Consider the following 27,676-nt stretch of genomic DNA (forward strand, 5'->3'; position numbering starts at 1 on the left):
CCACCGTATTTTATTCGGTGTGTTAAGATGCAGCTTGTATTCCTTACAAGACACCTCTTATTTGCATAGCCTATCGTTGACAGTGAACCATAAATAAGTCCCCTTATGTCCCTCTGTCACCGTCTCCTCTCTCCGAAGCCCTGCGTGTCCTCAGACTGTGTGTCTGTTCTACTGTGAGGGAGCTCGTGGAGTAGACCAGACCAAAGCCTGTGTGTTAGGATTCGGTCTGGTTTCTGCAGGGTTTCTGCTTTGTGGGATGTACACCTCGGTAGCTAAAAAAAAACAAACAATGTCCACCACATCCACAAAGACTCTGCTTGTTCAAGCTCACTCTCAGGACAAGACAACCACCGCTTTGCTTTCTTTAGCTCTGGATCCTGTTGTCTTTTTAAAATCGCTTGTACACAGATTTTATTAGCTAACTGTGTGTGTGAATGTGCTGTTTGTACTGTGTGTGTACAGTGTGTGTGCGTGGGTGTGTGTGTTTGTGTGTAGAAACACGTGTTGTAAATCCCAGGATTTGGGCCAAACAAGACTGATCCATATTAATAACATTTCTTGGGAGATTTCAAACTCACTATGAACCACAAAATGACATTTGAATGGAGATTACGTATCACCAGAGAATAACCTTGAGCTAGAATATCATCGCTTCATCTGTGTGCCACTAATCGACTCAAAACTATTGAGGATGAACACGCTAAAGTTTGAACCAGTTCTGTCCTAAATAAAAAACAGTGAGAACCAGCAACTGATGGCTGTGCAGTCCCGGTAACGTTGTTGGGGTGTTAAGGCTTAGTTATGGTTCCACATTAATGCAACACAAGGGGGTTTACGGACCCATTACGTCCTTGCGGAACCTCCTTGCGTACACCGCCCTGGCCTGATCTGCGCCTCCCAAAAATTGTAAACTTCCGTCGAGGCGACGCAGCAGCAAGGGGTGTGATTGGTCTGCTCATTAAAACCCGACGCAGAACCAAAACAGGTTCACAACTGCGTCGAAGCATCTGCCTGGTCATTGCGTTGCGTCGACGTGGAACCATAACTGAGCCTTTAGATCAGGGGTGTCAAACTCGCGGCCCGGGGGCCAATTGAGGCCCGTGAGATGATATTTTGTGGCCCCCTACTTGACATCAAAGTTTAGTGTTAGTGCGGCCCGTGCGTTGTTGTCAAACGCACATTGTGGCTTGCGTCGCTTTTTTATCACTTGTGATAGGGTGACCAGATGTCCAGGTTTTGCCGGGACAGTCCCAATTTTGAGTTGCGTGTTCAAAGCCAAAGGATGCTAACATGTCCCAGTTTCAACCAACCGCTATGAAATGTCCAACATGATCTAATTATAGCCCGATCATTAACTTAGATTGGGTCAGTTGTGCACCTTTTTTTTGTGGACTACTTGATGCGGCCCAGCCCGACCCAGACTCTACCTCCAGCAGCCCCCAGGTAAGTTGAGTTTGAGACCCCTGCTTTAGATGTAGGTCCTAGGGCGTTGCGGGTGGGCGGTGGGGTATCACAGACACGGGTCGGGTATAGCAGGGGTTGAGCCTTTCAAACCCATCGTAAGCCCGGGTCAGTTTCCCAAGCCGGGGGAAAAGTCGGCGTGAAAGGGGGTATCAGAGACATCCTCAACAATGTTTCAGTGTCAGTCACATTCCAAGCCTCTGTGTCACTCTCTCAGCTTGACCCCTGGGGTTCACGTACACGCACACATGCACATACACACATACACATAACCGCACAGAACCTCACACACACATGCATGCATGGATACACACATGCATACATGCACATGCACACACAGGCAAGCGCACTTGTGACAGGCGTACCCGAACAGTCACGTATGCACGCACACACACATGACAAAGGCACACACACACACACACACACACACACACACACACACACACACACACACACAGACATACATGCATGCAAAGGCAAGCGCACATACACAGGCACACACACACATAGGAATTGCCCCATCGCAGTTTAAGCAGCGGCCAAGCTTTCAAACAATGGAGAGAAGGGTTTTTAATGCCAAGACCTTGTTGTGACCAGCTCTCTCTCTCTCTCTCTCTCTCTCTCTACCTCAGTCGTCCTCAGTCCTTATGTCTCTCTCTCTCTCTCTCTCTCTCTCTCTCTCTCTCTCTCTCTCTCTCTCTCTCGTGCCTTCCCCCTTCTCCCTCTCTCCATTGTCTATTTTCTTGTCGTTGTCTGTATCTTTCATCACTTTCGGGTCTTTTGGCTCTGATATAAAACCAGCCCTGCTGTTTTATTTCCTGTAATGATGGATGGGTTCCTCCCAACCTCTTCTTCCATATGTGTTGCTAATCAATTTTTCAAGATCAGAAAACTCTCACTCTCACACACACACACACACACACACACACACACACACACACACACACACACACACACACACACACACACACACACACACACACACACACACACACACAGGGCTCTCTCTCTAAGCTCCTGACCTTGTTTCTTCCAATTGTTTCTTTCAATCTCTCCATGTTCTCTTTCTCTCTCCTTCCATGATATCTCTCTATCTCTATCTCTCTCTGTTCCCCTCAATGTTGTGAATATTTGTCTCTGTCTCTCTCCATGTTCTCTCTCTCTCTCTCTCTTGCTCTCTCTCTTTCTGTCTCTCTCCCTGTCTCCCTCACATTCCTTCTTACCGTTTGCCCCTTTTTGTCCGTCTCTCAGCCGGTTTTTGGCCATAAAATCTTAATCTCTCTCTACTTTCCTCTGAGTCAGCAGAAAAAAAGGGTCTCAGCCAAACAGCACCTCTCTCTCCCTCTCTCCCCCTCTATCTCCCCCTCTCCCTCCAACTCTCTCCCTCTCTCTCTCTCCCTCTTTCCCTTCCTTTCCACTCGTTCCTTCTCTCCAACTCCCGTACAGAACCTCTAGCAGCTCGGGAATCGAAGACATTTTGAAACGGTTAGAAATTCCAGCAGAAAGGTTCTGACGAATGAAAGAGTGGTCTGAACTCAAGGGAGTTGAAGGGAAGAGAGAGGAGGCAGACTGCAGTGCTGCTGAATGTGTATTGTCTGGTGCTGCTCTTTGTCCGATATAGCCACCAAACTATCCCTTCAAAACACACACACTCACACATTCTCTGCGGTAGAAAATGGGAAAGAATGTGGCAGCCTCCCTTCCTTATCTATATGGGATTAAAGCACTTCCAAAACCCCATGGGGAAAAGGAAAGAACATCTTTTCAAAGGGACTCAAGATTTCTCAAACAAAGTGTCCAGACAGAATCCGAGGTCCTTAGAATACAGTTTAGAGGCTATAGAACACACTCCCGCATTTTCCGATATTTATTTCTCCTCTCAAAGCTTTCACATGCTATTTCTTCCAAGGCGAGCAAGGCAACACAATGACCTGGCTTCTAGCCAGAACGCTTAATGATTACTTAGTGGTGTTGTCTCAAAGTCTCGCTGACACACACACCTCAAGTCATACACACTTCAAATAACACACACTTCAAACGAGCAACAGTGTACCCTGCACCATAGTCTGTTGACTCTACCCCGTAGCACACACACCCACACACACACAGACACACAAGCACACACACACACACACACACACACACACACAAGGCCAAGGCAAACCCAAAGACATTCAGCCCCCCTCCAACCCTTGCTGTGAACAGACAAAAGGTCGGAATCCACAGAAGAAGAAAAATAAAGATTTAACTCCAGACGAACCCTACACCTACGACGCCCCCCCCTCCCCCCCCCCCCCCCCCTCCCCCCCCCTCCATTCCCACCCCATCAAACCCCACCAGCTATTTTTTACACTCAAAAAAATGCCCTCCTCCCTTAATCACAGCAGGGGCATTTAGCAGGTCAGGGTAAAGTGTTCTCACAGACATGACAAACACACACACTAACCAATAGGTTGCGTGTGTGTGTGTGTGTGTGTGTGTATGTCAAGCATCACTGACACTTTCGCAAAGACACACACATACACAGAGAAAGACAGAAGCAAACACACACACACACACACACCAAACACACACACAAACTCCCAGAGAAAGTCTACCTGTAAGAACATATGAAGGCAAACTCACCAGGTAGTTCATATTGCCGAGGGTGGCAGTGAGTCTGTGCTAGTCACCCAATCAGCCGGCCAGCTAGCCGACAAGCCAGCTAGCACTCTGGCCGCTCAGCCAGACAGTCAGCCAGTCAGTCAGTCCGTCAGCCAGCCAGCCAGCCAGACAGAAGGACAGGTACAATCCAGGATAGAGTGTGGATTCAATTTGCGAGAGTGTGGTTGTGGTCCCGAGTTCCTCAAATGGAGAAGAGTGCCAGGACTACTGCCAAAGCATGAGAGACTAAAACTACCACCGGCTTACTTTCCAGCCCCTTTCACTCCCTGTCTCTCTCTCCCTGTCTCTCTCTCTCTCTCTCTCTCTCTCTCTCGCCGGTCCCTTTGCGGTACTTTCTGGTGAACCTCTCTTGCTGCTGTCACAGTCGAGTCCTTCCTTCCAGATTCCTTGGCCGGCCTCCACCTCTCCGCTCTCTCTCTCTCTCTCTTTGCGTCTTGTTCTGTCCTGTATCCAGTCGTCGGGGGCCGATCCTAACACATTGTGTCTCCTCTGTGATCTCACACAGCAAGAATGAGACCACTGCCTCCGTGAACTAAACTCCTGTTCTCTCTCTCTCTCTCTCGCTCCCTCTCTCTCTCTCTCTCTCTCGCTCCCTCTCTCTCTGTCTCTCTCTCTCTGTTCGCCCCGTTAGGTCTCTCTCCCCCCTCCCTCTCTCCTGCTCTATGCCTGAGGAAAAAGAGGGAAGAATGTGACCGAGGAAACCTGACACCATCGGTTCCTGCACAGCACCCCGCCCCCCTGCTTCCCCTCCCCTCGCATTCCCCATCCCAGGCAGGACATTGGTACAGGGACCTCTTCTTATGCAAATAGGCCATGCCCACTTTGTGTGAGTCTCTCTCTCTCTCTCTCGCTCTCTCTCTCTCTCTCTCCCTCTCTCCCTCCCTCCCTCCCTCTCCCCCTGGCTGTGAGATATGGTCAGTGTCTCAGAAATTGCTAAAGCAACAGGCAGATCAAGGACGCTCGCTAACTCACACACACGCACACACAAACACACGCGCACACACAAACACATTTATGCAGACAGAAACAGTAATCATGAGAGTAATCCTAGCCTCCGGTCTTCTCATTGTCTCTAAGCCTTCCACAGCCAACTTTATTTATAATTTAGATTTCTTGATAACTTAGTGAGAATGAAAAGAAAGTGATAGTGATAATATTTTATGGTTTGGGTTAATATTTTCTAATTCTTTATGTAATTTATGCGCCAATTTACCTGCCAATAAAATGAACTTTGATTATATACCCAAGTGGTTATTTAATATTGAACCAGTTCTACAGGTTAAGGGTTCAAATTATGCACCCGATCAGCATCCTCGTTGCTTATCTCACTTAATATTCTCCCTCTTTGTCTCTCCGCTTTTCAATTAAATCTGTCCCCGCTCCAATACTCACTCGCTCAACAGCTTATTTCCAAACCCTATACACACATAGTAGATGCAGGCATGCAGACACACACACACACAAATACACACAGAAACACACACACAAAGCAAACACACACAAATGCACACACACACAACCCGCATGCGAGAACAAAGCACACAAACACCTACATGTTTTCAGACACATATGCTTCAGCGGGAAGTATTGACGAAATATGATATATAACATCAGGCACTTCAACAGGTCCAGATTAATGAGGCTCGACTATAGAGGGGTAAGCACAGAATCGATAAAGGACTCCCCATGTCCCGGTATGAATATCACTCCACCAGAGATACTGAACATGAAGCACAACTCTACACAAAAGCAAAATAACCTGTCCTGCCCCTGTGGCATTCGTCGGACGCAAGGTGCAGATATTAGCATCAGAAACCTTGACTTCAACCCCTTCAAGGCAATTGAGATGTGCTTGTTGTCGTGATTGGTTCTAGTGTTCCTAGGCTGGCTGTTCAGAGCCTGACTCCCTGGACGAGGCTAGAGAATGAAGCTTTCTGTTGTTCTCCCCGTTCCTCTCCCGCTGGTAGAACAGACAAGCTTTTGTGCTGCTGGGTCCGATGGTGTTTGTAGAATCTAGACGTACGCACACACTCATCCACTCACACACACTGAAATGTTTGCACATGCACGCAGGTACACACACACACAGAAACACCGCAATTGGACAACTATAGTTACCCACTGGCACATGTACGAACAATACAGACTTTCAACACACTCACACGCGGATGACAAATGACATGCACTTTGAAACATTTGTCGCCCAGTCTTTTGCCTCTCTGGCAGGATCTTCAACAACAGCGCTCTCTGTAACAGTGACCTACAAACGGCTTCTCTCTCTCTCTCTCTCACACACACACAAAGAGCTGTTGAAGGGTTTGAAGACGGGTTTGGAGATTGAGATATAGAATGCATATAATATGGGGTTCAGGGAGACACACATGACCATCGCCCCCTCCTTCCCTCCCTCCCTCCCTCCCTCCCTCCTTCCATCCATCCACCTTCCAGGCCCTCTTTCCATCACGATTTTGCTTACATTTTGATCTCTGCCTTCTGCGTTCATCCCAGAACGTACGATAATCCCAATCCAGCAGCATTAGCAGACACTGACCCTGACTTCTCCATTTATATATGTCTTTCTACCTGAAACTATATGATTGTTATTTCGAAAACAGCTTTTTCATATATACTCTGTCACTCTGACTACTTTTCAGACATTAGGCAGATGCTGTTCTCCACATTGACTCACATTGAGTTCAATAAAGAACAGATATGGGTTAGGCATGGCTACAGAGAGGAACAGCAGTCTGTTGACATCGGGTATCGAACCCAGTACCTCCCAACTGGTAAAGTGTAAACCTTTGGGCATACACTACTACACCATGTTGCCTCTGCACGGTGCACTGGGAATGCAGTTTGTGTGGGTTGTCCCGGCAACAAAATGCTGCTCCCTCCCTGGCTGGCTGGTCTGGTGGGTCTGGTGGGTCTGGTGGGTCTGGTGGATCTGGTGGGTCTGGTCGGTGTGTTGGGTCTGGTAGGTCTGGTAGGTCTGGTGGGTCTGGTCGGTGTGTTGGGTCTGGTAGGTCTGGTGGGTCTGGTGGGTCTGGTAGGTCTGGTGGGTCTGGTCGGTGTGTTGGGTCTGGTAGGTCTGGTGGGTCTGGTGGGTCTGGTAGGTCTGGTGGGTCTGGGTAGGTGTGTTGGGTCTTGCGGGTCTGCCGGGTGCATCTGGTCTGCACCATGCAGTGAGCTCGCCTCGCGGCGCTTCCTATCTGAAATGGCCTCTGAGACGTCAGTCATTAGTGGTCAGCGGGTCTGCTACTGGGCCGCTGTGGAGCTCATGAAGAACCTCTAACCAGAGCCAGACACTGCATTAGTGAGCCAGTACGCCCTAAGAGAGGTGTGTGTGTGTTTGTGTGTGTTTCTATGCTTGCAAGCCTATGTGTGTTTTTATGTATGTGTATATCTGCGTGTGTGTGTGTGTGTGTGTGTGTGATTACCTGTGAATGTGGGTATGTATGTATGCATTATCTGTGTATGTCTTTTGTGTGCGATTGTATTTATGTATGTGCATGCGTGTGGGTGGGTGTTTGTGTGTTTTGGTGTGTGGGTCTGTGCGTGTATTTATAATTCAGAAATTCGTGTTCACCCTCAGCAGCAGTTTCCTCATTCCACATTTAAGTGGCGACACGCCTCAGGGAAGCACGCTCCTATCTTTCCCATAGTTGTGGTTGTGTGTGACAGAAAAAATAGACCAAAACACACAATTTTCATATGGGGAACCCAGAGATTCATTGTATTTTCAAACCTGTAGGTCAACCTCCAGTACCTCTCTCCATATCCTTCTACCACTTTGTCCATCGCGTTTGAACTCTCACGCCCGCAGTCGATTTAATCACCTGCGACGATTCCGTTCCAACGCTACCTGTTTATATCTGGGAACAAGACCGATTCCACGGGCATTGCGCTGCGGAGGCCATGTCGGCTCTTTGTCCAGCGTCAAACACAAAGGGACACATGAGCAGGATAAGATCTCGCAACCAGGCAGAAAGCCTCGACACGGAACACACAGACACATCAAACACAGACGCCTACATACGCAGCCCAGACCAGACTAGATGATCACCGTGTTTAATAGGATACCAGGGTGTCCAGACTTTAATTTCCTGTAACTGTGTGTGTTGTTGTGAGTGTATATGTGTGTGGGTGGGTGTCTGTGTGTGTGTGTGTGTGGGGGTGTTTGTGTGTGTGTGTGTGTGTGTGTGTGTGTGCCTGTTTTGTAAATATTACATTGGGATTCAGCTACAGATCTGGCAATCATGCGAGCGTACTGAGAAGATTAGGGTATTATGTGTGTGTATGTGTGTCTCTGGTTGTGTAGCATATGTGTGTGTGTGTGTGGTCAATGGGTCGTGCAGTGTATGCTGTTTGTAGTGTCTGTTTCCACTAATTCATTGTTCTTGTCGCTCAAACTCTGTTGCTCTTTCTCTCTGTCTCTCGCTGCCTCTCTGTCTCTGTCTGTCCCTCGCTGTCTCTCTGTCTCTTGCTGTCTGTTTCTGTCTCTCTCTGTCTCTCATGCTATTTCTCTCTCTCTCTCTCTCTCTGTCTCTCCCTGTCTCTGTGCTTCGATCTCTTTTCCAATATACTGTATCTGGTGCATCATCCTCAAGATGCCAGTGTCTGTGTGCGTGTGTGTGTGTGTGTTTGCGGGTGTGTGTGCGTGTGTAATAAAGGATAAATGAATGTAATAAAAGATTAGCATTAATATGGCAAGAAGAAAATACAATTTTCTCTTACTCTCTGGAGGGAATGAAAGAGCTAGCAAGAGAGAGAGAGGGGGAGTGAGAGAGAGATAAAGAAACAGAATAGCAGGAGCTGAAAGGTTTATGAAAGGAGAGATGGAGTGATGGAAATCAGACAGACGGAGACGGAGAGAGAGACAGAGGGAGAGGAGGGGGAGATAGAGACAAAGTAGATAAAAAGGTATGGAGACAGAAACGCTGACGGGCGGACATACAGGCGCGGACACACACAGACACACACACACACACACACACACACACACACACACACACGTTGTGTCCGGTTTTCCCTCCCCCATCTCAGGAATGCTTAGCGGGAATGGCAAGCTAAGACGCTCTGAGCTGCAGCCATTCACTAAGCTCAAATAAATAACACATTAATTACAATAATAATGTAACTTATTCAATAACAAGCGTCTATGTGCAAGGACTCACTGTCTGATTTGTATGCAGCATGCAGAAAACTAACTGGGAGGTAATGTTGAAATCTGCCACTTTTATTTTCTTCTGTATTATTGAGGCTGTGTATTATTACAAGGGGGTTTGTATATTGAACTATACCCACGGCAGTGTATTTTATTATATATAATGCAGTGTTTTTTGCATCGCCTTCTGCTTTAGGTTACAAACTGAGATTGTTTGTTCACATTCATTATTTATATTTTTACTCATAGACTCCATTTCTGCCTATGCCTCAATCTGTTACCCAGCACATGAAAGCTAAGTCTCTAATTAACTGTTTGTTTTGGTAAATGCCAGGCTGGATTAGGGCTGCCGAATCGGCAAACGTCCAAACCAGCTGTGCTGTGCCAACGATTCTTTGTCTGGAAGGACTTTAGTGTGTCGGCGGTACAGCAGAATCTGCTGCATCAATTTGAGCTTGGGTAAATTAGGGTGTGTACGGTCCTGACAATCACTCCACTAGATAAGAGTTTAGAAGAAATAGTCCATGTTTGAATTTATTAAAAAATTTGTGGCTTTTGAAGAGTTTATAAGATAACTACAGCAATGCTATTAAGCAGTATTATCTCACCGCACAAAATCAATAGGTGATCTCAGAGAACAGTGAGTGTTCCTTAACAATTGTAGAATATCAAGATATTTGAATGACTATTTGCTCATGTTTAGAACCGCAATAAAAAAGGGCCAAGAATTAGCATAGAGTTAGCATTATAAGGGTCAGAATTAAATATTCTTTCTCCACAACCAGCCTTTAACACATAAAGCGTAGGTGGAATGGTAGCCTTCTGGACTCTGGGGCTTTGGGTTGTTGAATGCCAACCCAAAGGTTCTGTGTTCCGTCTTCCTCTGCACGTAGCCTGACAGCTAGCTGCTTCTTAGCAACATGGATCATGGATCATGTATCATAATTCACTGTTAGGTGGATCAAAGCATCTGTTAAAAATGATTAAGTAGCTCATACGCATGCTATTGCAGGCTGGATATCTTGATTGCGTCTGAGATGGATTGAAGACAAACCTGCCATTAAAGAACCAGTCATTTCAACGTCTTTATGGTTTTCGTTTTTCATTGGACTGGATATCGGCATTCAATGGCAGGTGAAATAGACGAACAAGGTTGGGTATAGTATATAGTATGTATGTATGTATGTATAGAAATATCAACATTAGGATGATGGGGGGTTTAAATGCCCCCATAAAATAAGGAATTTAAATGTACCCTTGGTTTTCATTGGAGTCATTGAATATAGGTCTTCCGTGCAACATAGAGAAAATAAGGTTTTTCCCAACATTTTAGAAAATTGCCCTGGAAATAATCCAAAATGGCAAAAGAAAGTATGACACCGGGCCAAAGAAAAACCCCTTGATAATATCAGTGGATTCTCTGCTGTGTTTGAAAGCAATATCCTTAGGCCAGAAGAAGACCCTTTGGATTAAAAAAACGCTTTAACCCATCCTTTAATCCAGCAAACGGCGTTTGCTGAATGTGTAAATGAGTAATTAGCTAGATGGATCAATAGAGGAATAATCATCAATGGCGTCTGCAATGCTGTCCACCTTGTGAGGAAGACAGAGAGTGGGGGGGGGGGGGGGGGGGACACAGGGGGCAGTCGATGTGGGGGAGAGAGGGACACCGGAGCAGGGGAGATTAACCCTGAGGAGGAGCACACACACACACACACACACACACACAGCCGTTCACTCTCACACCCACCCACCTGCAGACACACACACACACACACACACACAGACAAACGACTGCAGACACACACACACACAGACACGCATCCATCCAAGACATGCCAGAGGCAGTGCTTTGTAGTCTTTAAGCTAACAACAGACAGCCAGCGCCGCCACTGACATCTCAATGACTGCCACTGTAGAGAGATCACACACACTGAAGAACCAGCACATCTCGCTGTCTCCTCTGGTAAAGCTCTCTCTCTCTCTCTCTCTCTGTTTTGTTTTAGTCTGTCTCTCAGACAACTCTTTTTGAAATTGAGAGACACACACATACACCTGCGTTTTTCTTTTCTTGCTATGTTTTTACTCTTTGTGTACCAAGTGTGTATCCTATGCCCGCCTAAGCTCTTTTTTTTAAACTGTTTATTTTGTATTTATTCCTTTCTAATGGTAATATTTTTCTATCTTGAGCGGAGCCACTGGGACATGAGCAATCTCCTCTGGGATTAATAAATAATGAATGAAACGGTTGGACCAGTTGTATAATGTATGGAGCCAAAACGATAAAAAATCAAAAACCAAAAACTAAAAGCTTAAATAGTTAAACACTTTTCTTCCAAGTAATCGGGTAAATATCATAAATAAATAAAACACAACTCAAACGCAAACCCTACAACACCCTAAAACGGGGATACAGGCAGAAATGTTTTAGCACCTCACATTTTACATTTCAGGGGTAGATGTATTTATTTATATCCTAAACCATGATAATTTATGAACCTGCAAATCACACACTTCATTTTATATGCCAGGCTGGGGATACCTGTCTCAAAGTCTGAGTTGCTGTTGGTACAACATCTAAATAGAGCAGAATAATCAATGTTATTGATAGCACACAGATGGGTCCGCCTCTGCTGAAGCTGTAGCCAATCTGTTACCGCACATAAAGAAACCACAGTAAAAGTGATCGTTTGTTGTAATCTAGTCTTTACTTTACTTTCTTCCGTGCGATGCATATGTAGCTACAACAACAACGCCTTGTTTAGTGTCCTAAATCCTAATGCCTCATCGTAATCACAAAACAGTACTCTTTAACAACACAATGGAGGGAAATGATGGCATCAGTGAGATTCAGCTCATTTCAACTCATTTCAGTCCCCATCCATATGTACAATAGATGATGGGAACTTTCCTGCGCTCATTATTAGAACAATACACACCAACCAAGTTATTTTTATATTGTTTCTGTTAATACACACACAAACCCACACTAGCATTAACAAAAACACAGGCTTGAGCACTGCACACTTTGCCAACCTAACAAACATGTACTGTGCTGTTTTTGATATTATCTATCTTTGTCACTACATTTCTAATGCTCTACTATTTCCTATTTCATGCCAAAAAGATTAGGAACATTGTTACCAACACTAGAAACGTTATTTCACCATTAAATAAGATCTTTCCGTTTGGTTATCAAAAAAGCGGAACTAATTGTTGTGCTGTCGTCTGAATGGTCAGTCGGACAGCTTTTTTTAACCAAAGCGAAACACTCCATGCTTCAGGACCTACCTCTGCTTGTGGCGCCCCCTGGAGGCAATCGAACATTCTACAGAATACCTGCGGGACACGGGATGGATCAAGCAAAGGGTCCATGAATCATGAACGAGTGGGAGTTTGTGTGTCTATGTGGGTTTCATGAATCTTAAGAAGAAGTAGAAATATAGAGAATGAACACAAAACAAATCCACATTTTATAGTAAGCATTGCTTTTACAGAAAGACAGACAGACAGACAGACAGACAGACAGACAGACAGACAGACAGACAGACAGACAGACAGACAGAACAACAGAGAGACAAACAGACAGACAGATAGATAAACAGAGGGACGGATAAAGACACTCCTAACTCAATATTAGAATGCATATTTCTATTCAAGGCCTTCTTCATTATAGGACATTCGGCTACAAAGAGTTCAGTCAAAGTTGATTTAAGGAGATGGAACAAAGCAAAACAAAGAGAGAGACGGAGAGAGAGAGAGAGAGAAAGAGAGAGAGAGAGAGAGAGCAGTCCCCCAAGGGAAGCAGGTCTTTTTATAGGGGATCTACCAGAAGTGGAGTAGGTTAATTAGCATGCAAGCTTAATATATGTTGCTGACGTCTGCAGTGATAACAAGTAGATAGACTAAAATAACCTTTATTTTTTTGTCATAGATACTGCTAGCCCTCCCCTGTGCATTCATTGTGAAATATTGCAGACAATATCAACAACTTGCAGTGCACCAAGTCAGTTGTATCTCAACTCTTCGGTCATGTGAATTGGTACGCTACTGGTGTGGAACACTTCAATCAATAGACTTGATAAATCTATTATCAATCTATTGACACTCAGGGCTTTAAACGCAGAACTCCGGTTGTTTGTCATCAATTAAGAGCGGAAGCATACTGCCCGCCTTGTTTCTACCGAGCGCCTGCAATCAACAGAAATTGAAGGTGAGCACACACGCCGTTCAATGACGCGCGAGCTCCCAGTTCAAATCAAATCAGGCTCAGGAATGCCGCGCTGTGGTTCGCTGAATTAGAAACCAATTGAGTGAACTGCAATTTAGGCTAAGTCGCAACATCACGGCACAATGCTGAGAGATACCAGCTGATGTTTGATAACGATGATGCCACATGATAGTACACACGATGATATCGCTGCAATGATTTTTAGTTCATCAAATTTTAATGATCATCTATGAATTATGCATCTGAGAAGAGCGGATCGCATGCGGAGAGGGCAGAACGACAACATGAGGGGGGGGGGGGGGGGGGGGGGGGTAGGAAATAAAGTTAGCAATGGTTTATGGGAGGAGTAGTTTCATTGCTCATTCACAAAATGAATGTACACAGTCGAGTCATGTACCTTTGCCTTTTCCAAATATTTCTTTGCCCTGAATCGAACGTTTTACGGTCACGACTAACTTGACGAACAATTGGCTTGGTTCCAGGCTTAAAACACTCTATATAATGATTTTACGAAAAGTCAATTGAGAAAATGAATGGGAAATTGACTACCGGAACCTGAGCTGTTAAAAAAAGGGTGACTTACTAAAGCGAGGATGCTGGTTATAAATCGCACGCACGCTTTACAAAAAAATCTCTCCTCCCGGTCTTCGTAGATAAGTAACGGAAATTTATTTAAAAAGTCCCCGGGAAAGCAAAATGTCAGCTTGCATGAAGGCCAGGCTAACATAACTGACCCACATTATGGGGGATGTGGGGACGAGATGGATGTTGAAGGGAAAATAACCGCGGGAACATTGTGCGTGCGTCTCTGTTAAAGTAGTTATGACTCGGCATAAAAGAAAAAAAATACAATTCTCGGGTTTGTTTAAAAAAATCACGGCAATCCTCAGACAGAACACCTCTCTAAAATGTTATTTAGTTATTCAAATTGGGCTTTTCCCCTAATTAAATATTCAATCAATAGTGACAATTAACTAGGGTTAATACAACAACAAAAAATAACAGAGGAAATGTGACCATGATTGGATGATCGTAATTCTTACAACCAATAAGAACAAGGGACCAACAACGGCCCGCCCTCCAGCCGCGCTGAGGAGCAGCGCCACAGACAGTAGGACAGACGTGTTCCAACAACAGAGGAGATGGCGGGAGCGACCAGAGGGCAGACAAGACAGCCGCTCAGTAAATCCGTCAGCACAGAGAACAGTAACTCACCGCCAAAAGACAGCTTGACGCCACCCTTTATGTTCTGCTCAGTACCTACATATATCACTGAGCAGTGATGCAGTGATAGTGTGTGTGTGTGTGCGTGTGTGCGTGCGCGCGCGTGTGTATTTGTGTGTGCGTGAGAGGGACAGAGAGACAGAAAAAGACTGAGATGGAGAGAAATAGGAGTAAGTAAATGAGAGGGTGTGAGGGACAGACGGAAAGAGAGGGATAAGGGAGTAAGAGAGATACCAATTATCAGTGACATTTTGGGATGCAGCCTTTTGTAAATATGACTCATGAAGTGTTTGTGTGTGTGTGCATGTGCGTGTCTGTGTGTGTGTGTGTGTGTTTGTGTGTGCACTGTGCACCCAAGAGAGAGTATTGATGTGTATGTGCCAGAGAGCAAGAGAGAGAGAGAGAGCGAGAGATAATCGGCTTATTACAACTTCACTTTTGTTATGTCTAGCCATTGAAGATGTTTACATGAATAGTTCACGTGCGCCTCAGCCGTACTTTCTATTTTAAGCCGCTCGTCTTCTTGTTTAAAGGATGAAGCCGGCTGAATCCTGTTAATAGTTTCCCCGCCATTACCAAGGACACAGTAGAAAGTACTGATGTTTTTTCACGGCTCATATGACTATCTAGAACACAAATAGACCCTCACCATGAATGGCACCGACTCAAACAACACACTTGCGTCTTACACTGCATATCAAAACTCTGAGGTTTCCATGCTGAAGCCCAACTTCCGACATCGTTGCATTCAAGGTTAAGCATATTGTGGTTAATTACTGAATGCCAAAAATGTACCGCGCAGCAATTGATGCTTCTTTTGGAGAGGAGACTAAAGGAGACTGACACTGGCTAGCTAATTTAATCTGTACCGTAGCTGTTAAAGTCAACATTTTGCTATAATGTGAGCAAAACGTAAAGGATAAAAACAGACTATAATTGTTTGATGATTATACATGAATTGATGCGTTAACACATCAACAAACACTTGTATGATCATTTAGTTCCTATTAAAGATGAAGGCGTTGATGTGCCGTAACACATCACTTGTCCTCATGTCGGACAAGCGGGAACTCTGAAATCAAACCTGAATTTCAGACCTGTAATATTGAGTTGGATAAACTTAGTTCCTTTCAAGCAAGACAAAGCATTTTCTTCCAAATTCTGAGTGGTCTTGAACAGAGTATAAATACATCTGAACAAATCACACAGCTGTCACTGTGGCTTTGAGGGGCACAATCCACTGCCTCCTAAAACAACATCCATCTAACTATCTGTCCATCTAACGTTCTAACCATTGATCTATCTATCTACCCAACCATCTGTCCATCTATCGGTCTGTCAGTCTGTCCATCTTTCCATCTATCTATCTACCCAACCATCTACCAATCTATCTATCTTTCTGTGTCTGTCTGGTTTTCTGTCTGTCCATCTACAAATCTATCATTTTGCAAACAACAATAAAACAACAACAGAATTACGCTGACCTTATATCCAAACAGTCTCCAGAGCTTTATGCTAATACGGAGCCAAATAAGAAAAGTAAAAGTTCGAGGGAAACAGGAGCGAGATGTGACATTTGAAATAGGTCTAGGAGACTGTCGGGGGAGTCGGGGGCCCCGATGCCCTTTTCACTGACATACCACAAGATGAGGTTCGACACAACAACAATGCATCATGATATATACACTTCCTGTTGGTGTGACCTTAGCATTGCTTGCAATCCACAAGGGCATGGGGTCGTCCACACAGTGGCCAACTATTCCCACGCAGCGCTGAGGGTCTGAATCCTGCATGGGAACCAACGGACGAAGACCCAACAGTGGCGGGAATCAGGAGGGACCTCGCAATAGGATATGGCGTCAACTTTGAGTGCGGATATTCAAAGTATTGCGATTCAGTAAATATCGCGATTGTGTTAACGTTTTGAAAACGGTATTCTGTTGTTGTTTTTTTTGCATTTTTATTTATTTCGTGTGGTTTAACTGTTGGGGCTCAGCCTTCTGCAGGTCGTCCTATTTCGAGGCCGCAGGGGAACCTGACGGCCAGCTGGGGTCCCTGGGAGGCCCCTGGTTGCGTAAGGTCTGGTGAGATAACGCTGTAACATGAGTTGGATGAGTGGCCTGACCTAATTAACGCCAACAAGCGGCTCTCAGGGGGGTGGGACCACAACACAGCGCAGAACACAGAGCTAAATGTCACACTTCTGGATTTCATGAACAAATTCGATTTTTTTTCAAAAGGGATTGTTTAGCGTATTGTTTTAATTTTCCCGCGTTTCTTTTCCCTAGGCACACAGAAACACAGATAGAAATGAGGACACACACAAACACACAAAATCAGAGGCACAATGGGGCACACACACACAAACACACACACACACACACACACACACACTTGCTTTCCGCCTTATGGCATGAAGAATGCTCCATTTCCTGTGGGGGGGGGTCAAAATCGTTCTCGGTCAAGCATTCAGGGCCATCTTACAGGACATCCCACAGCTCGGTGTCTGTGTTTGCGTGTGTATTGGTGTGTATGTGTGAGTGTGGTGTGCATGCGTGTGTGCTTGTTGGCCAGTGCTGGCTCCTACGTCAGGGGCTAAGAGGATGGTTCTCTTCCCGGGAATCGAAACCATGTCTCATCACAGAGGAAGTGTGCCAACACCCCCTGTGTTTTTCCCAGTTTACCTTGGATGTTACATCTCGGAGACGTGGCATCTCACATCAACGGAAATGGATCCACAGTGTGATTCATCCGCGTGAAGAACGCCTGCAGAGAAGCATTCGCTGCTTACAAACAAGCAGCAAATGCAGCTTCTCTCTTTCAGATCGTTAGAAAATGTGTTTGTATTTCGCTTGGCTGACGGAGCGAGGAAATTCAGCAAATTATCTGGGAGTTAATTCAATAGTTCAATCAAATGATTAAGCATCAAAAGATAACTTGATAACGAGGAGGATAATGAAAACGCTAACCGCTTCTTTCACACACAACAGCAGACGACAGATTCAAACCGAAAACAAACATCATTCTGCCTCTCTCTCTCGCTCTCTCCCTGTTTCCTCCCTCCATCTTCAAACAGCCATCACTTCACCACATTAAGAGATAGCAATCATCTCCTAACCCCTCCTCTCGCTTTCTCTCACTCTCTCAAAAACAAACATCTACACGTTACGCACATTAGCAGAATGCACCTTCTCTCTCCGGGCACACCCACACAAACACACCGCGAACACCTGTGATCCATCTGATCCGACCGTATATAAATATATATATAGATATATTTATGAAGCCACTCCTAGCAAGGTTGAGCGTGCCAGGCATGCTAAAAGGTACACAATGGTACTACTTTTCAGCCAACTTCCCACTCATGTTTCTAAGCATTGCAGCGCTAAATCAAAGAAAAAAAAAAAGTAACACGTAAACATAATAAGTTGTCCACTTTTCGGTTACAGTGTTTATGGCTTGTCTTTAGTCCACATATCTAAACCACCCCCTTTATGTTTCCTCATACTCCATTAGAAGAGGCTGTTCACCCTACCATAGCCATCCTTGAAGCAGATGTCTAACCCCTACCTGCTCCTCAATGACATGCTTCTGAATTCCCCGTACATCATTTCGGATGAATGACGTGTCTGCTCAATTATTCAATCGTAATAGCACGATGGATGCCTCGTCATGCACATGATCTGCATGAACAAACGTAAGCTGAATACATTTGGCTTGTGATAGGTCGTAGAATGGATTTGACAGCAGTGTAGGAGTGTAAGATACAACAACCTACCTGTTATCCTCTACCACGGGCCAAGTGTGTTAATGCACTGATACAAAACATCGTATGGAAGGACCTAGGGCTGCTCGATTATGGAAAAAAATCATATTCACGATTATTTTGGTCAATATTGAAACCCAGATTATTCAAACGATTATTTTTGAGTTTGAATTAAAAACTATATTCCCCTTAGGGAAATACACAAAATGTTCAAATGGAAAATGATGTACAAAGATGTGTCCAGCTGTTCTGGATAAAATAAATATACTTAAAAATATATATATATCGAAATCACGGTAAAAATTAGATTAATTGCACATCCCTACAAGGACCTATTGAGGACAGGCGGACGGACACCGTTGGAGCGATCCTTTTATATAGTAAGCCATGGCGGCAGTGGATAGCAGAGGCACTAGAACGAAGGGCGGGTATGTCAAAATCAATTGCATAAGTGCACGTGGGTGTTTAGTGGGGACAGAATTAGAATGAGAGGAGGAAGCATAGAGGCTTTAGGCGGCCGTATAGGAGCAGGGTACAGGACGCTACGGGGACAAAAAGCAGACTCAAGGGTACGCAAATACAGTAGCCTGAGAGGGACAAGTGGTATTCTGGTCTACGGGTGGCAGTACCGCGGTGTAACAGATGAAAAACGATCAATGATTACAAAAGGGTTTTTTAACTGTTGAGTAAATTGATGGATAACGATAAAGTTCATATTATTTCATGAATAACGCAGACCACAAAAAGTCTTAAAGCGTGTCATTAAAAATGGTCGGGAAAGGCCAAGGACAGCGTGAAGTCAACGCAAACCTGACGGGAACACAAACACAGTCTCGGCGAAACACAGTCTGAGAGGATCAGTTCAAGCGACAAACAGCAGTCTGGGGGACGGATGGGAAGCGACAGCCCTGGCCGGATATATACCCAACTATGCACCTAACTTTATAAATAGCGACTGTTGCTGGCCCAGTGTGAATAATGCAGAACGGACATCAGAAGAAGGAAGCCACTGCCAACATGGGCCGGATGTCATTTTGTCTGTCTTGTGTTGTGAGTCGTCCCCCCCCCCCCCTCAAGTCGAATAAAGAAGCATTAGACAGAATATGCATTATGTGGGTTTGTTGTTAAATTTCCTACTGTTTAGCATGCTCTGCTGAACACAGCTTGACATTGAAGTGACCTAGCAGACAAAGTAAATGAATAAAATATGCCGACCCCTCTGTGTCTCGGCTGTGCAATTTCCTCCTCTTTCACAGAGAGAACTTTTCCATCGAATTGCCAGATTTCACTCAACTCTCATTCTGAGGACCCTTAAGGGGACAGTTGCATTCCAGATGTGTCTCTCTCTCTCTCTCTTTCTCCCTCTCTCTCTCTCTCTCTCTCTCGCTCTCTCCCTCCCTCTCCCTCTCTCTCTCTCCCTCCCTCCCTCTCTCTCTCTCTCTGTATCATCTCTCTCTCTCTCTCTCTCTCTCTCTCTCTCCCTCCCTCTCTCTCTCTCCCTCCCTCCCTCTCTCTCTCTCTCTCTGTATCATCTCTCACTCTCTCTCTCTGTGTCATCTCTCTCTCTCTCTCTCTCTCTCTCTCTCCGTGTGCCTGTACGCTATATGAGTTCAGATAGGAGCATAGTGCACTGCTATATATCAGTATGCATGTGTGTATGTACATCTGTTTGTGTCCGTCCGTCTATAACTGGGCATGTGTGTGTGGGGCTAAACTGCAGTCATTCCATGGTGGCGGTGGCGTTGGCAGGGCCGGCCTGGGTGTCATCACGGCTTCACCGCTGAGAACCAGATCTCCGCAGCGACAAGCATGGCGAGGTGGGCTCAGCACTTTGCCTTCCCCAGTGAGTGTGAACATACTTTCTGTCACTGGGGAGGAAGTAGCCACCAGTCTATACTTAGCATTGTTTTGCTCAGCTCCGCACAGCTAACAACCCAATCTGACCAAATGGAGCCTATACCGCTAGCCGCTAGCGGCAGAAGCTGTAATCTTTGTCAACTATCTAGTGTTGGAACAAAGGGGCAAGTGAAAACAAAAGACACATAATTGGAAACATGGGAGCTGAATGAAATATTTCACGACTGGTGTTTCGCCCGTATGGAAGCCTAGAGGCCTAAAGCCGTAACATGACGCAAAAATGGGGGTTTTCTTCTCTCGGTTCTTCGTTTTTGTTTTTTTTAAACTTGGAATTCAAATTCTGCATTTGCATCTCTAGATGTAGACGCGGTGTTGGATCACCGCTCTGGGGATCATCCCGTTTTGTGTAGTGCCATGCTAAGCAGTTTCCCGCCTCCTTGCATGCAGTATTCAGCGAGCGCAACAAGAATCCTGTTGATGTGTTAAGTGCTGGTTTGGATTTGGCTCAAAAGCCCCTAATAACGCAGACAGAGGTATAAATATTTATATATCCTCATATCCTTCGTCCATTTGACAACTGGAGTGTGTGTGTGTGTGTGAATTCCATCATCCCGCCTTTGTACGGGCAGCGGTACACCCGCGCGCACGTGCACGCACGCACAGGAAAACGTACAATCGCACAAACAGGGAAACGTACAATCACACATATACCAACACACACACAAATGGAAGAACGCACACGCACACACATACACAAGAACGGAAAGACGCACACACACAAACACACAGCAGGCGGACACACACCGACGTGCACGGTGCTCGCTGGTGTGGAATGGCCTTTGAGTGAAGAGTAAATTGCTTGGCCCCTCGGTTCACGACCAATTCACAGGATGGCAGCCGCTCAGATTAAGCTCCCAGCTTGGCACCACGGCCCAATGGTGGGTGTGTGCATCCGTGTGTGTGTGTGTGGGTGTGCGGAGCTGGTGTGTGTGTGTGTGTGTGTGTTATCGTGTGTGTGTCCAGGGGTGTTTGACTCAGACCACTTGAGGTGCAGTAACCTCTGTTGTCTCTTTCTGTCGATCGCTGTTTGTTTTTGTCCCGAGGATTACTGTTTATCTGTCTGTCTATCCCTCCATCTGTCTGTCTGTCTATCCCTCCATCTGTCTGCCTCTCTATCCTTCCATCTGTCTGTCTGCCTACCCCTCCATCTGTCCGTCTATGGGGTCGGTCTGTTTTCTTGCCTTTCTGTTTGTTTGCCTATCTCTCTGTCTACACGTCTGTCCGTCTGTCGTCCTGTTTGCCTGTCGGTCTGCCTATCCGTTCTCCCTGGTCTCTCTGTTTGCTTGCCTTCTTGTTTGTTTCTCCATCAGCATGTCCATCCATCTGTCCGCCTGCCTCTCTGTCTGCTTGTCTATCCATGTCTTTCAATCTGTCTGCTTCTTTACTATCTGTCCGCCTGCCTGTCTGTCTGCTTGTCTACCCATGCCTCTCAATCTGCCTCTCTGCTTCTTTACTATCTGTCTGTCTGTCACCAGTCGTGCACGTAGCCTAGCTTCTGCTTCTCTCTGTGAGTGGAGGCTTCATTCCCTTGAAACTTGAGGTTTCTCGGCCAGCTGCTTGGCGTGAGCTGGGAGCGTGTGGTCTGGGCTCCGTCTCAGCTGGTAACGGCCGCCCAGCACTGCCAACGACACACAAGGCCTCTGGTCAGGACCCCGTCGCCCCGCTCAGACTCAAAACAGAAGCCACCGTTTGTGCTAGCTAGACTGTGGACTGTGCACCCGCACGCACGAGAGTGAGTGAGTGAGTGGGTGAGTGGGACTGAAAGTAGGAGTATGTGTGTGTGGTTGTGTGTGTGTGTGTGTGTGTGTGTGTGTGTGTGTGTGTGTGTGTTTGTGTTTGTGTGTGAGAGTGTGTTTGGGCTCAAAGGCATATTTAAACAAGGATTTCCATATTTTTTCTTTGCTTTTTGTAATGCAATCAATTCATGGAGATTTAATTTTGAATTTTTGGTTTTCTTTGTTAATGCATAATAATTTTAAAAAAATTATAAAATATATATATATATATATATACAATTTTTTTTTATATATATATATTCTTTTTTTTATATACATTGGTATTCAAGGCGGGGCCCCATTGTTGCTAAGGCCTTAACCATACAGTGCTGGGGGAGACACTGGAGTAAATATAGAAGTAAACACACTGTTAACGGAAATGGTTTTCTTTTTTAACCGCTGTGCCACACAATAAAACTCTAATACTCATCCACAGAGAATCCACAGAGATCATGCACTGCCTAAAATCCAATATTGTTCTCAAAAGTGACTCCTTGATCTCCCCACTCTGCAGCGCGTTGCTCAAGGCTTTCTACCGAGATCACGGAAAGAGCAGAGAGTGGGGAGCTAGTATAACCAATTTGACAGAAATAGAATAAATAAATGAAAAATATCAAGTGGTATTCGCTGGGAGTGGAGGAGAAGGCTGCCATGTGTATTCTAAATAAATTCCAAAAGCCCAAAGCATGCAGCGCATGAGATTCACCTCATATTTGTAGCGCGACGCATAACAATTATTAGTATCATATTGTTTTGACTGAGAAAATCCCATGGGGTTCGAATGTGGGGTGGCTGTTTTTTTCCCTCACCTCAAATAGGACTTGAGTCTATTTTAGACCCGGAAATAAATAAATAAATAAAAGGTTTTTTGTCTGTCCCATCCAGTCGTGTGCTTTGGGCTTCAGAGGAAAATCTTTTATCTGTGTTAAAGATGTGGACTGATTGTAATCTATACAGGCCGAAACCAGGAGGCTTCTGTTTGGGATCATATTTATATTATAATAAATATGATACAATCATTATATTATGATCATCACGTTATTGTGACGAACCAAAAAACGATGGAGCCCTCATATCGTTGTTCTCATGGCAAGGTAATCCACACTAATATTAATCCCCACACTCCCTGGCAAGAATTCTGATAACAGGTAGAGGTGAGATCCACCTATAGTGCCCATTTTGGTTCCTAAACATGGGCTGGATGGGGGAACTATCTGTGGAATGAATTCTGCATTCAGCTTCCCCACCTTACTCGCCTTTAGAACCAGGATAGTGGCTATAGGCCCATTTGGAGGTCCAAGATCGTGGATCAGGAGGTAATAATATAAAAGCTAGCTCTAGCCAGGAAGAAGGATCACATCTAGAACATCTTAAGGGAAATAATGGGCGGGAAAGAATTGAAGAAAAGGGCACAATAACTCTCTTTCCCTCCCTCTTTGTTCTCGTCTCGCCACACTGATATCACTCCTTTCACATCATTTTCTCTCTCTCTCTCTCTCTCTCTCTCTCTCTCTCCATGCAGCACAATTGAGGCTTGTTATCTTGGCCATTTCTGGCTGAGCCTCAGTTCCTACCAAATGCACACGTGCACATACACAGGCACACACTCACACACACACACACAGGCAGTCAGGTGTAATAAAGCAGGAGGAGGTCAGAGAAGGAGGGGGGGGGTATGAGGGCAAGGGGGGCTTTGGTCAAAGAGAGAGAGTGGGAAGAGAGACATAAACACAGACATGGGCACAAACACACACACACCCTCTACCTAATGTATTTACCCATGAAGTGAGTGTTGCCTAATGCGAGAGAGATTGTCATTGTGAGTCATTTCAGTTAACATGATGTACTCCACACACACACACAGACAGACGGACAGACACACACACACACACGCACATCAAAAAGGGTGCATAGAGCTGCATTAATCCATCAATCAAAAGAGTCCATGGCAAAATACAATTTTAAACAGCATTTATGTTCACGCACATGCCTAATTACACACACACACACACACACACACACACACGCACACACACACACACACACACACAGAGACACACACACAAACTAATCCATTATGTATGAAGAAGTTCCGGATTGGTAAATGTTAATTTCAACATCACCTGTAACCTTCACACACAGTGGAAGGAGAAACTACACACACACACACACACACACACACACACACACACACACACACACACACACACGTACACACACACACACACACACACACACACACACACACACCGGAAGGACACGCCTTTGACTCGGATTAGAGAATGTTCACACACTGATTTCACCCTCTGCAGCTCCCTTCCCTGATTGTATGGCACGTTACCGCGCACGTTGCCGTGCACGAATTGCAGAACAGTCTCGGCCCTAAATGCCAAGTGAAAAATATCTAGAATAATAATATCCATAATAATAGATAATAATAGAGACATTACAGCCACAGGTGAATCAAAGAAGGAGTGTACTTAGTAGGTGTGAACACCACTATGTATGTATGTACACACACGCACACACACACACGCGCACACACACAAACACACACACACACACACACACACGGCCATAGACACAGACATACACACACACAATAAGCCATTGCCTTTCACTCTCTACCGCTTTGAAAGAAAAAAATATGATAACACCGACATAATATAGAAATCACATCCCAACATATTTACATAAACCAAGGGAACAGTGTTACCCTCCTGACATCATTATGAAGCTGCCTTGCAAATTAATGAATTCCCACCCCTTCTCTCTGTCTAGTTCTCATGACGGTTTTAATTTCCATGATTTGTAAATACTATAAGCGTCTGTGAACCATAATATCTGACGCAAAATGCCTTTATCTATAGTATACTATTAATACGGAGGTATGCCGTTGCCAAGCATGAGAACACAGTGTCCTGTCAACACACACCAGTGCGCACGTATCAGGAAGATAACACTGCCAAAGAAGCACAATCTAACATAATGACCTAATTTTGTCGGTCTCTCTATAAGCTATGTGTCAGGGTTTTATCTAGATCCTATACTTCTAGACCGGCGCTATTGTACTCGAATAACAGGTATAAATGCTTGGTCTAGCTGATGTCGATGGTTTACCTTGATGCTTAACTCTCTCTTTAATATTTTCCTTTAAATTTTAAAGGTATTTTAGATCACTTTTTTAAATGGTTTTCTACATAGTTGGCCGACTTGTCCAGAATGATCCCCTGCAAAGCATTTTTACGAATTACACCCCTTTTTGACTATGTTGCTGTAGCTCAAGAAGTAATGCTCAATGACTTGAGCTTCTGACGTTATTGATAACATTAGACACTAACATTGTCAATAAGACGCCTGAAATCAGGTCAATAAGAACTGGGGGACAAGGCTTGTTGTCGTGCGCTCCAAGTCTACCTGTGCTACGCTAAGCTAAACTGTTGACACTCTGATAACAGGGGAAGAAACAAAGACGATTGTGATGTAATCCAATGATCGATGGATCCTTCTAATTGCTAAACACACACATGCACAGAGTGTGTGTGCACATGTTTGGGGTGTTGATGTTATGAATATTAATGACTAGAGCGATGTGATTCCAAGTACGGCTGTGTGATAAATGTGGCGTTCTTGGGTGTTACTGCAGTAGTGCAGGATACAGCCCGGCCAGATCACAGCTGGATGTGTGTGTGTGTGTGTGTGTGTGTGTGTGTGTATAAAGAGAGAGAGATAGTCTTGAGGAGTCAGGGATGAGGAGTTGGAGGGAAAAAGAGAAAGAAAAAGAGAGAGAGTGAGAGAGAGTACAGAGCCAAGGAGCAGGAGGAAGTGGGAGGGAGGGAGAGAGAGACAGCGAGAGGATGGGAAGAGAGAGGGAGAAAGATGGGAAGCTACCACAGAAGCAGCAAAGGGATCGGAATCTACTGATAGCACATCAGGAGGGAAGATCTGGCCTCTGTGTGACTCTCTTGCTCTAAACCTGTCTCTTTCTCTCTTGCGCTCTCTCTCTCTCTCTCTCGCTCTAAACCTGTCTCTTTCTCTCTTGCGCTCTCTCTCTCTCTCTCTCTCTCTCGCTCTAAACCTGTCTCTTTCTCTCTTGCGCTCTCTCTCTCTCTCTCTCTCTCTCTCACTCTAAACCTGTCTCTTGCGTTCTCTCTCAATTCAATTCAATTCAAAAAAGCTTTATTGGCATGACTATTGGTAAACCAAACAGTGTTGCCAAAGCATTACAGTATTACAAATATTACATATAATAACAATAGAGAACGTCAGAACAATATGTACATATATCAACCTGTAACAATATAACATAACATACAGATCTCTCTCTCTCTCGCTCTAAACCTGTCTCTTGCGCGCTCTCTCTCTCTCTCTCTCTCTCTCTCTCTCTCTCTCTCTCTCTCATGGCCCCTGTCGCTTCCCGCTCCAAAGGACCCATGAACACGAATCGATTTACCGCGGGAGCTTGTCCCGTTTGACACAAAACAAGGGGGGCAAAGTCAGAGGCCTAAATAACCGCCGGACCACCAAACTTCACCGGGCGAGGGATTGCATGGCTCAGGCTTCCACACGCAGCCTCATCCAGAGTGCCTCGCTCTCCAGGACCGGCCTACCCTCGCGCCGCTGTAGACAGACGTGTGCAAACACGCACGAAACGGCACAGCCGACATCAGGTCACACATCCTAATATGTACGCAGACACACACGCACATACACACACGTTTCCCAGTAAGACTGGCAAACGGAGTGGACTTCCTGTTGCCCCTAGCAACCCCATGCTGAGAACATTCAGGAGTCAGGAGAAATGGAGACGCTTGATGCGAGTGCGTGTGTGTGTGTGTGTGTGTGTGTGGAAAAGGAGGGGCCATCTATGTCTAAGCAGTGATGATTAATATGGAAGTGAAAAGGCTAGAGCCGTTATCCTACTCCTCTCCCTCTCGCACACAACCACAGGCGCACACACAGACACACAGACACACACACACACACACACACACACACACAGGTTCTAAATGTCACTGGTGAACGATTGGTGTACTGTGCAGGCTCCTCACAGCCCAAGGAAACCCACCTATCTGTGTGTGTGTGTGTGTGTGTGTGTGTGTACGTGTGTATAGGGGCTGAGAGAGAGAGAGAGAGAGAGAGAGAGAGAGATTATATGAAACCTCTAGGAAAGATAGAGAGATAGAGAAAGCGAGAAAGAGAGAGTCGGAAAAAAACCACGAGCTTCATATATTCTGATCTATATCTATATATGAAAGAAGATGATCACTGGAGAAGATGAAGTTAAGAGAAAAATGTATGGATCTATACAGATGGATGGATAAGTATGATTAGGGGAGAGGAGATCAAAAAACAACAATTAGATAAAGAGTGGTTTTAGACACAGGGCTCCAGACACACACACACACAGTATGGACATACATTTTTTATATGAGATAAGTCTCATATATAAGGTATGAGACTTGATGGTTATT

The 27,676-nt window shown here is 45.2% G+C and overlaps 1 protein-coding gene across 2 annotated transcripts in view; it reads right to left on the reverse strand.

The window, feature by feature from the left end:
- The window catches only part of bcar1 (BCAR1 scaffold protein, Cas family member), a 65,839-nt gene that overhangs the window by 31,725 nt on the left and 6,438 nt on the right, over nucleotides 1-27,676 (reverse strand). The window contains exon 1 of one of the 2 annotated variants that reach the window (XM_079743349.1): nucleotides 4,087-4,693. The exons of the other annotated variant lie outside the window; for it this stretch is intronic. Coding sequence (XP_079599475.1) covers nucleotides 4,087-4,098 — 12 coding nt within the window. The 5' untranslated portion in view covers nucleotides 4,099-4,693. Of the gene's footprint in view, nucleotides 1-4,086; nucleotides 4,694-27,676 lie in introns of those variants that run through there. 2 annotated transcript variants of the gene reach the window in all.

This window comes from Pollachius pollachius (genome assembly GCF_949987615.1).
Source record: "Pollachius pollachius genome assembly, chromosome: 9".
In the NCBI taxonomy this organism is placed as follows: domain Eukaryota; kingdom Metazoa; phylum Chordata; class Actinopteri; order Gadiformes; family Gadidae; genus Pollachius; species Pollachius pollachius.